This window comes from Beta vulgaris, chromosome 6 (assembly GCF_026745355.1).
Source record: "Beta vulgaris subsp. vulgaris cultivar EL10 chromosome 6, EL10.2, whole genome shotgun sequence".
NCBI classification, from domain to species: Eukaryota; Viridiplantae; Streptophyta; class Magnoliopsida; order Caryophyllales; family Amaranthaceae; genus Beta; species Beta vulgaris.
The window spans coordinates 9,725,575-9,736,763 of record NC_079207.1 but is presented as its reverse complement, the minus strand read 5'-3'; the positions used below and the strand labels follow the sequence as shown (position 1 = coordinate 9,736,763).

The 11,189-nt window shown below is 30.9% G+C and overlaps 1 protein-coding gene across 1 annotated transcript; it reads left to right on the top strand.

Annotated features, from left to right (window-relative positions):
- The first annotated feature begins 1,067 nt into the window (after window positions 1-1,067).
- LOC104895625 (protein PIN-LIKES 1) lies at window positions 1,068-9,258 on the top strand. The gene is made up of 10 exons (XM_010682186.4): window positions 1,068-1,372; window positions 2,745-2,824; window positions 2,928-3,052; window positions 5,113-5,234; window positions 5,338-5,496; window positions 6,700-6,813; window positions 7,443-7,543; window positions 7,663-7,715; window positions 8,326-8,511; window positions 9,022-9,258. Exons 1-10 carry the CDS (start codon window positions 1,238-1,240, stop codon window positions 9,144-9,146), a joined length of 1,200 nt encoding a protein of 399 aa, XP_010680488.2. The 5' UTR covers window positions 1,068-1,237; the 3' UTR covers window positions 9,147-9,258.
- Window positions 9,259-11,189: the final 1,931 nt, after the last annotated feature.

Below are 11,189 nucleotides of genomic sequence, written 5' to 3'. Positions count from 1 at the left end.
TGATCAACTTCACAGGCTATCTTAAGTTCAGACTTTCACGAGTTCTGCTAGGTGCTTGTTGTTTTCCCATTTTTTAGCCAAGGAAATGCTGCAAGCCTGCAACATTAGTTCTTCATATTTGACTAAATCTTTTCGTTTTTTTGCTGGTTTACTAAAGTCATATATAATGCCTACTGAACTAAACGTGTCCTGCCTCTTTATGCTAAGAGAAGGGTACGTCCTCTACATAACTGCCTTTTCTCTTGGAATTGTATGCCCTGGTCTTTTGGCTTACAATGATTATTTTCTCCGTGCATTAGGATATAATTGTTGATTGAGTCTCTTAACTAGTGACATCTTTTCAATTATTTTGGGAGGTAATTAACCAAGGTAATTTTTTATATTCACTCTATTCTTTATAATGAACTTATATTATTTGACGAATATACATTAAATACAGTTAGGCATGGCCATACCAGCCCATGTGTTGGGCCAGTAGGTCCAGCTTGGAATGTGCCAAGAGAAAGTCGTATCATGGTTTCCAACAAGGGGTCGATTCAGTTCATGACTGACACCGAACTCTGTTAAGAATTTTAGTTCGTTTTTGTTTCCTTTTGTTTTATTAAAAAGGAGCAAACGACATTCCAACTAGCCTATCATACTCGAGTGTATTTATCATACATCCGGATGTACAATGTGCATATGTACACACAAGATACAAGACTATTTTTTACTTTGCTCATTAATGAGCATACATATGATCAAATGAGGAAAAAATAGTTTAAGATGTATCATGCTGATAGTAGTTTGTGTGTATGGTAAAGATTTTGATTATACTCTTGCTAATTCTTGAAATTGGATGCATGGTCTAGCATTGTCATTGTCTAGTTTTTCAACTCTTTTATAATTTAGTAACTAAACATGCTTCTTTGATTAATATATATATTATTCTATGCTTTTCAATTCTATGACAAATTGAGATTTGAGATAAACACAAGCCAGGACAATCCTTGGGTGACGATGAATAGACACCACATAAGCTTTGAACTGGCAAGGAAGAAGAAAATGGCTTACTTTACATTGCATGTAACGACATAACGTCATTGATTATTGAAGCACTATAAAAATAGCAGTAAGTAGAAGATTAACGATTATTCTTTTTCAGGTTGAATGTTGTAGCTGAATTCTTTTATTTGGTGATCCCATCTTTTAAAAAAAAAAAAACAAGAAAAAAAAAATCAAAAAAAAATCAACGATTATGGGATTTTTAGCTTTGTTCATGGTGGCTCTAATGCCGGTGTTGAAGACGTTGATGTTAACAGCGGTCGGTGTAGTTCTTGCCATGGATCGCATAAATCTGCTGGGTCCAACAGCACGACATAATTTAAACAATGTAAGCATATACTAATTATACAATTACGAATATAAATGTATAGGTGCTTATTTTTTTTGGCAATTTGATATTATTTTACCAAAGAGAAAAATGCATATTGATGAAACCAACTTTAATTTATGGTTGCATCAGATATGTAAATAGCTTTCCAAGAACTTTTGATTTGTTGATATTCATTTCGTAGGTTTATCATAGACAAACCTCATATTTAAACTCAAAAGTTTCTTGAAATTATATCAATTAGCTTGCCTTAGCTTGGTTGAATTATGCTAGTATAGTCATTTTTATGGAATTAAGCTCATACTATCTTCGTTTCCTAAAGATCTTCCTTGTTACTGTTACTATATATACCAATGAGAATCAAGCTGTGTGGGGAGTGGGTAGGGTAAAGTAGGAGAAAGAAAGGGATTAAATAAATAAACAAATAAAAAAGGGGTTAAAGTAGGAGAGATAAAAGGAGTAAAATTGAATTAATAATGTAATGGTGGATCATATGATAGGAACATGAGAGGATAAAAAGGGGAAAAAGATTTTCAAATAAGGAATAAAGTAAAAGAATGGATCTTTTGGAAACACACTTAAACGAAAGAGGAAAGATCTTTAGTAAACGGAAGGAATATATAGTTATGGTCGAAATTTAAAATCTAAGAGACCATGTCTAAACTCATACTTCAGCGATGAAAAGTTCGCGAATAAAAAAGAGTTAATGGGATAATTGAGACTCATAGGTAGAACATTTCAAAATAATAGAAAAAGTGAATAGAATGATTGGGGTAAGTGGAGATCCATAACATCCATTACACAAGTCATTTGGGGGGAAGTGGACAAAATAAAACGTAGATCATAAAAGAAAAATATTGCAAAAAAAAAAAAATATACTCTTGGTGTTCCTTTTTCTTGTTGTCGATTTCTTTTCCACAATTTAGAAAACAAAAGCTATTAATATCTCTTACTATCTTATTTTAAAAATTATAAAAAGTTGAAACTCTAAAATTAAACAAATTGAAACAGATTTAACAAAATTACTTATAATAATATCTTTTTTGATATTGGTAAGAATTAAAGCCAAAATTAACTCTTTAGAAACATTGCAATCTGAAACAATAAATGACAGAGTAAATATAAAATTACTAATGCAAATAGGAAATAGATAATAGAAACATAGGGAAGGAACCCCCAGATCAAAGGTTCAAAACCGATAATTCTTGGAGTAAGACTTATTTTTTTCAAGCGACAAATATATGTACTTTTAGTATTTCATATTTTCATATTTTCATATTTAGTTAGTTTTCATTATTGCTCTACTTCTAGATTAAATAATAAGCAAAAATAAAGTAAAAATTCAATCTAAAATTTTCAATGTTAACAACAGATGGTGTTTTACGTATTTAGTCCTTGTCTTATGGGCGCCTACCTGGCAAGAACAGTTACGGTTGATGTTATGATTGACATGTAAGTAACTCAAATTTATATAGTATCATCCCGAATAACATTTGAGTTAAACCCACTATTATATGATCTTTCTTGTTTATATGTACATGCAACATACTTGTAGGTGGTTCATGCCAGTAAACATTTTAATCACATTTGTAATCGGATCAGCACTTGGATGGATACTGATCAAGATCACGAAAGCACCCCATAATTTGCATGGCCTTGTTATTGGTTGTTGTGCTGCAGGTATATTTATGTGTGTTTCTTTTCGCTCTTTTTGAAGTATACATAGAATCCTTTCCATTGTTTTCTTAGTGGTTTACACCTAAAAGTCACTAAGGCCCCCAATGCCCCATGAGCTTGGCTAGGCGTCCAACCGTTTGAGTCTCTTGGTGGACTCAAACGGGGGCAGTTTGGTCATTTTATGTGTTGGAAGATTTCACGTGCGTGTGGCAAGGATTTGATTGGTACCAAATACCAATGCTAGGTTATAATGGTACCATTGTCCGAAAATATTGATACCTTGATACCAGTCCTGATAACAATTTGATACCAATACCAGGTTATAATGGTACAATTGTATTTTTTTTTGGGTGTTTGAGTCTCTTTTGGACTCCACCAGTTGGTTACCAAGTGTTTCTCAATTCCCCATCCCTCCACTTTTTGCTTAGCACGAGGAATAGAGCCTGGAGAGTGCTCTCTAAACGACCCACTCCACCTTTCATTAATGTGTTAGGTTATGTTTAGTTAACCTTAAATTTACTGATTTGATTAGAACTTATTTTTTTTAATATAATCTAATCTGATTTGAATTGATCTAATTTAATTTTTTTATAAAATATATTATTATTAATATTATTATTACTTTGTATTTCATTACTAATATTACTATTACTATCATTTTATTACTATGCACAACACTTTCAATAATAATAATAATAATAATAATTTTTAATTATATCAATAAATTGTTCTTTTTTATTATAAATAGACCTATAAATATATATAATCATGTGATCTTGAACAAAATGATTAAATATTCTTCTTGTATCGTTGTCTTGTTTTATATAAACTTTATTTTCAAAGATAATTTGATATCATTTTGTAGGAAAAAAATTTGAACGTGATGCCAACACTATTAGGTTATCTCATGCTACTCATGTTTTATATAAACTAGTAATATATAATTTATATTATTCTACCAAAATTATTCTAAAAAATAAACATCATATACTATTTTCATGTTTGTTACATGTACAACATCAAAAAGAATATTACATATCAAAATTATTAATTAGAACAAATATAAAAAAGAACACATATAAATGCCAAAGAAATTTTCTTCTTCTTGAACACAAATAGTTTCAAATAGTGATATCAATAACATTCATAATAATAGCAACAATGTTAATAATAATTACCAATATCAATAAGTACAACAACGACAATAATAATATTTTTGAAAAAATATACTAGCAAATAATAATAGGAATAGTAATCGTATAAAATACTAATAATAATAATAATTATTATTATTATTATAATGACAATAATTATTACAATAACAATAATAGCATTACATACTAATAATCATGATAATAATAAGTTTTTTTAAATAAGCATAATCTGAACTTATCTTATCTGATATGATATGATCTGAAATAAGTAAAAATAAGGTGAATTGAACATAGCCTTAGTTTATATTCCCTTCACTTTTTCTTATTTTCTAGAATTCTATTTTTGAGAATTTAAATCATCAACTTTGATTAATTATTTTAATATATTTATAAGTAAAAATATAGGGGTTAATTACGTCACTTAGGCTATGTTCAGTTCACACCTTATTTTTGCTTATTTCAAATCATATCAAAAAAAATAAGATCAGATCAGTTCAGATCAGATCAGGCTTATATTTAAAAATCATTATTACTATTAAATATCTTTCATTACATATTAGTAAAAATTATAATAATTGAATATTAATAAATTACTCATTGACACAAATCAAACAAGACCCCACATGACTATATTTTTTCTTATATATTGAAAAAAATCTAAAAGATAAGATCTTGTAAATCAGATCAGATCAAATCAGATCAGATCAGTTTAGATCAGATCAGATCAGAAAAAATAACGATTCCGAAGAAATGAAGGAGTGTGGTTCATTTTTTTCCAAAAGGGGAAAAAAAAAGAATGCTACCAACACGTTAGTTAGTTACTCCATGTTTTGAAAATTTCTTAATTAGCCCAAAAGAAGGGGGTAAATCTCTTATAAAATCTTTGCTTATACAAATTTAAATGAACAGGGAACTTGGGAAACTTGCTTCTTATAGTCATCCCAGCTATATGCAATGAGCCAAAGAACCCTTTTGGAGAATACTCAGTTTGCATGGCGGATGGAGCAGCTTATGTTTCCGTTTCCATGGCGGTATTATCTCTTCATCTCTACCACATCATCTATTAGTTACCAAGTACTTGCTTGCTCTTTTTTTCTTTAACATCTTGTAATGAAATTATGCACCATTTGACAGGTAGGGGCTGTATATATATGGTCTTATGTGTATGTTATCATGAAAATATCAGCAGAGAAGACTAGCCGCGGTGAGAGATTAGATACGCATCACTCCGTAGTGAGCATAAGGTCTTCTAATGCAGGATCTGAAAATACAGAACCATTACTAATTTCCAAGGTATTTATTTGATCATTATATTCCATGATCTGAGGCAGAGTATATTTGTTTTCATCTACGTACCTAATGTAGCTATGTTCCTACTTCCTACACTACGCCTGAGTCCTGGTTAATATAGACTACTTTTTATATGCACGCGATGCGTGCAAAAATAGGTTGAAAATTAATTTTTTTAGGGAACATAGAAAATTAAATTAATTGTTAATTATATCGAGTAAATTAGAGATGTTTGAATTGTTGATTGTTTTCTTTATGTAATTTTTTTTTTAATTTTTTAAAATTAATTAGGTAGTTTTTTTTTAATTAAATAAAGTAGTTAGAAGAGAGATGTAATGAGGGTAAAATGGGGTTTCTAATATTTTGGTGTCCTATCCCTCTTCCCATATAGAATAGAGAGATTCCACAAGTTCTAGTATCAAAATGTTAAAAAAATAATAAACAAAAGAGTAAGTTTATCAAAGGTGCACTATTTTCACCTTAAAAAATGAGTTTCGGTTTTAATAAATTTAGATAAGTTCCAATGTACTCGAACATGAAACATCTTAGATGTTTCAATAAGTTAAAGTATGTTCCTTATAGATAACTATAGGAAAATGAGGTGAAGAAAACGGACTTAGGGATTGTTTGGTAATCGGCTGTTGGATGTTGGCTTTTGGCTGGTTTAGTTGGCTTGTTTGACTAGCTGGAAGCATTGGCTGTATGTATTGGCTTTTTAAGTTGGCTGTTTAAGCCAGCTGTTTGCAAAAGTGTTTGGCAAAATTAAGTGTGGCTGTTGGCTGTTTATTAGAGAGTTTGTGGGCCAACAAGCCAAAAGCCAATCCAAAAAGCTGCTCCAGGTAGCTTTTTCATTTTGGCTTGAAAGTCAGCTTTTCAGCCAACCAAAAAGCCAATAACCAAACACTTTTTTTGGTTGTTTGACCAAATTAAAAAGCCAAAAGCCAAAAGCCAATAAAAAAGCCATTTACCAAACATAGCCTTAATATAATAGTATGTCAAAAACTTTAAAAGTTATCCTCTATACATAAAGTTGAGCAAAAATACATGATAACAAGTTAACCATGGATATTGTCAAAAAAAAAAAAAGTTAACCATGGTTTAGTAAGAGAGTAAGCTTGATAAAAGTGATAGCAATCTAAATGATGATGTAGTAAGCACTAGAAAAGGATGTGACAGTTAAATCCCTTTTTCTTAATGGTCTTACAGGTAGGAGGAACTGTGCCTATGTTGGAAAAGATGAAGAAGGGTGCATTTGGTATAGTCAGAAGAATCAGAACCATCAATTTGCAAATGTTATTGGCACCAACTACTATTGGATCTGTAACTTTCTAAAATTCCTCTTATATCAAAATTTGCTTTTATACTCTTGCATCTCATGTGACTTGTGAGTTGTGACTGCTTGGAAATTTTCCAAGTCATTTATAAATTATAATCCCAATCAATCATATAAAATGACACTTGATATATATATATATATGGTATTTTTTCAAATATGATTAATATTATACTCCCTCCGTCCCAAAATATAGTTCCCATTTTCATTTTAGGTGTCCCAAAATATAGTTCCCATTTTCATATTTAGTTCAACATTTTTCCGTAATTTGTCTAGAAAAATCGTGTCCCATCATTTATTTGCTTCTTGAATTTTGCTTTTTTCTTTATTTATTCAACCAAAATGTTACAACTAATGCTCTTTCACCAATTATTCTCCACTCTCTCCCCTAAAATCATCTTTTTCCATATAACATTTATTTAAATAAACAAAAAATCTTTATTATCCCTCTTATATTCTACTTGCATAAATTACCGTGAAAAAAAGGAAAATAGAAACTATATTTTGGGACGGAAGGAGTAACTCACCGCTTATATTTGGACTCGGTTTAATATTGGAGAGGACTATAAATGACCAGATAAGTAACATCCCATACCCTAACAATATGTGTACGTAGGTGATCGGATTTGTGATTGGCGTTGTCCCTCTACTAAAGAAGTTGCTAGTTGGTAACGGTGCTCCTCTTCGTGTTATATACAGTTCTTCCGAAATATTGGGGTATTAACACTTATTGCCAATCATTTTTATTATTTGTACCAGAAAACATGAATGATTGTGACACAAATGTACATTACCTGATTCTCTCTTCTGTCTGTTTTTTTTTTTGGGGTCTATAGGGGAGCAACAGTACCTTGTGTTACATTAATAGTTGGAGCAAACCTCCTAAGAGGTAATTATCTGACTTCATATATTGAACTTCATATTTCACTATATTCCTATCTTTTCTTGAATGTCTCAATTACGAAATCAATTATTGATTCTCTCTTCTGTCTGTTGTTTTACATGGTTCATTTCACAAGTTGTTGTTTGGTTGTTTATGTCAATGGTTCGACAATTGGTTGTTTAAAAACATGTTTGATAGTTGTAAGCTCTTGATTGTTTTATGTGAAAATGTAATTTTCAAAACAATTACAAAAATAAAACTAGTGATAGTAACTTTTTTATTTTTTATCGTTATGGATTTCTTTTTGTAATTTGACCACATGAACAATAAAAAGTCAAAAGTAAATACATGAAGGCCAAAAAATATATATTACGTGAAATCTTAGTTTTATTTCAATGTCTTTTTTCCAAATATCAAGTTGTGACAAGTTTTTCATATATGTTGACTGTTGTTAGATATTAAATGGTTAAATTTTGTATTAGAAATGGTGGAGAAAGAAGCAATTATGAAAAACAAAAAAGAACAGATCTAGTACTTGTTTAACTCTGTTAAATTGCTTTGATAAACTCCATGTTCTGTCTAAGTTACACTGTTTGGTTTTTGTGGCTCATTCTAGGGTTAAGAAGATCGGGAGTAAGTGCGTCAGTGATCATAGGGATAATAGTGGTGCGTTACATAGCATTGCCTCTACTTGGCATCGTTATTGTTAGAGGTGCTCACCACTTTGGTATGGTAGGATCCAACCCATTGTATCAATTTGTTCTTATGCTTCAGTTTGCTCTACCACCAGCAATGTCTATAGGTATGTTTCCCGGAACAACTTGTACAAGTTTAGAGAATAATTGTGTTAGCCTATTATAGGTTAAACTGACATTTAATATTTATAATGTTTACAATACAGACCTATGACTAGTAAAGTATCATTCTACCCTTTACGATATAATATTATCCCTTTACATATAATATTATCCAATACAAGTATACAACTATACACTTTTTTAGTAAAACCATGTCTCATGTTATTATCTAAAGAAAAACCATACCCTAAAATATACCTATAAAAGAGTTATCTTTTCTTCTAATTCCTGATAACTTATCACGCATTCTGATTCATTTTTTTAAGGAATAGTTTGAGAACGTATGACATAAGATTTTGCATTTTGTTTTATATCCCCTTGATCATCACTAAGGAAATTAATGTATCAAACTTTTTACAAATTTTAAAATGAAGCCACTTATTCTATGTAAAGGGAGCTTGAACGTATTTATTTTCAGAAAAGGAAGAACTGACTATCATTTATGTACTGAACAGGTACAATAAGCCAACTATTCGAGGCCGGGGAAGGTGAATGCTCAGTGGTTATGCTATGGACTTATGCTATGTCGGCGTTAGCCCTAACCCTTTGGTCGACATTATTTATGTGGCTAGTATTATAGGTTGTTTATCTTTTTGCTATGGTACAAAATTATTCCCTCATATCACAACCACGGAAGAAGTTGTAACATTTGAGTAGTTTTAACGCCTATTAATTTCTTCAAGACTGGTCAAAGAAAAACATGTATCATGTATGCCATCAAGAATATAATACAGTACCCTGTTATGGGGTCTAAACATCATATAAGATATAAACGAGTGTTTCGGACGATGTCCTGTGTTTATTTCTTTTCGTAAATTTTGTCATGTGAGGAAAATTTTGACGTCATAATTTGAACATACAAGAAATTCATAAGGTAAAAAGTACACCTTGGTGTACGTTCTCTACGTACACTAAATGAGTATGAAGCCAAATGAGTATGAGTTTTTCAAATGAGTATGAGTTTTCCAAATGAGTATGAGTTCGGTTGGGGTTTTATTAAATTTTTTAATTATAATATTTCTTGATTTATACAATAAGCATACTCATTTGAATTTTATGTACTCGTTGATTAAACATACTCAAATGCTTATAAATGAATATGGAAATGTCCGAATTAGTATGAAAGTTGTTCAAATGAGTAAGAGTTGGGTTGGGGTTTTATTCAATTTTTTAATTATGATATTTCGTGATTTATAAAATAAGCATACTCATTTGAGTTTTATGTACTCATTGATTAAACATAATACTCACATGCTTATAAATGACTATAATGAATATGAAAGTTGTTCAAATGAGTATGAGTTTGTCAATTGAGTATGAGTTGGGGTTTCATTTAATTTTTTAATTATGATATTTCTTGATTTATAAAATAAGCATACTCATTTAAGTTTTATGTACTCATTGATTAAACATAGTCAAACACTTATAAATGAGTATGAAAATGTCCAAATGAGTATGAAAGTTGTTCAAATAAGTATGAACTGTACAAATATAGTATGAATTATATGAAAATTAAAAAGAGCAATTGTGGTTGAAGTGAGGAGTCGAACCCCCGACCTCTATGCAAAATGGGGAAGGACGCGCAGGCACAACATTGTGGCCACTGAAGCAAATGTGGTTTTGTGATAGATTAGCATGCGAAATATATATAACAGACACTAATAATTGCTTATTGCTGGCGATGGTATTGCTGAAGTTTTACCCATACGCAACAATTATATATCACATAAAAAGAAAAGAAAAATATAAAATAACCATATCGCTGCGGTTTCTCCCGAAAACCGCAACAATATAGTTTCAATGGAAATTTTTTGAATTTTTTTACGAAACATATTGTTGCTGTTTCTCGCAAGAACCGCAGCAAAATATTGAAATAATATTAAAAAAATTATTTTAATATATTGCTGCAGTTTTGAAAAATCCGCAGCAATAGGTCCTTAAAAAGTATTTAGAAATCTAGGGCTAAAGATCTAGGGTTTGAAGATCTGGGCGCCTCTTGTTTCCTCTCGCGCCTCTCAATTCAGCCTTTCACCTCTCTCCTCTCTCCTCTCTCCTCTCTCACCGGCGCTTCCTCCTCTCTATCTCTCGTTCGTTCGCCTCGTCGCAACACCGGCGCTTCGTTCCTCACTCTCCAGATCTCCGATTCGTACGTCGTTCCTCACTCTACATACATTCACTGTTTGTTCGGCGTTCCTCACTCTACAGACGCTCACTATTCGTTCGTCGTTCGTCGTTTACGGTTTCAAGTTTTTTTTCAACTGACGCTCCATCTTCGTCGTTCTACATCTTCGCAATGGCTTTTCACGAGAAACGAGTTTTTTTGTTTTCCACATCTATTTTTTCGCAATGGCTTTTCACGAGAAACGAGTTTTCTTCGCAATGATCGTTCTCCAGATCTGTTTCTTTTCCTTTTTTTCGTTTCCTTTTGTCTTTTTTTTTTGTAGATTTTGTTTTAGATTTTTTTTTATTTTTTGTAATATATTTTTTTCAGATCACTTTCTTATTTTTTTCAGATCACTTTCTTATCTTTTTCAGATCAGTTTCTTATTTTTTTTCAGATCAGTTTCTTATTTTTTGTAATATATTTTTTGTTTTTATTATATTTTGTGTAATTAGTCATTTA

Bases quoted from the DNA above. Each gene is read 5' to 3' on its own strand.
- LOC104895625 (XM_010682186.4), top strand. From the start codon at position 1,238: ATGGGATTTTTAGCTTTGTTCATGGTGGCTCTAATGCCGGTGTTGAAG. The intron at 5,497-6,699 runs GTATTTATTTGA...ATGGTCTTACAG, and splicing joins AACCATTACTAATTTCCAAG to GTAGGAGGAACTGTGCCTAT. The intron at 6,814-7,442 runs GTAACTTTCTAA...ATGTGTACGTAG, and splicing joins CACCAACTACTATTGGATCT to GTGATCGGATTTGTGATTGG.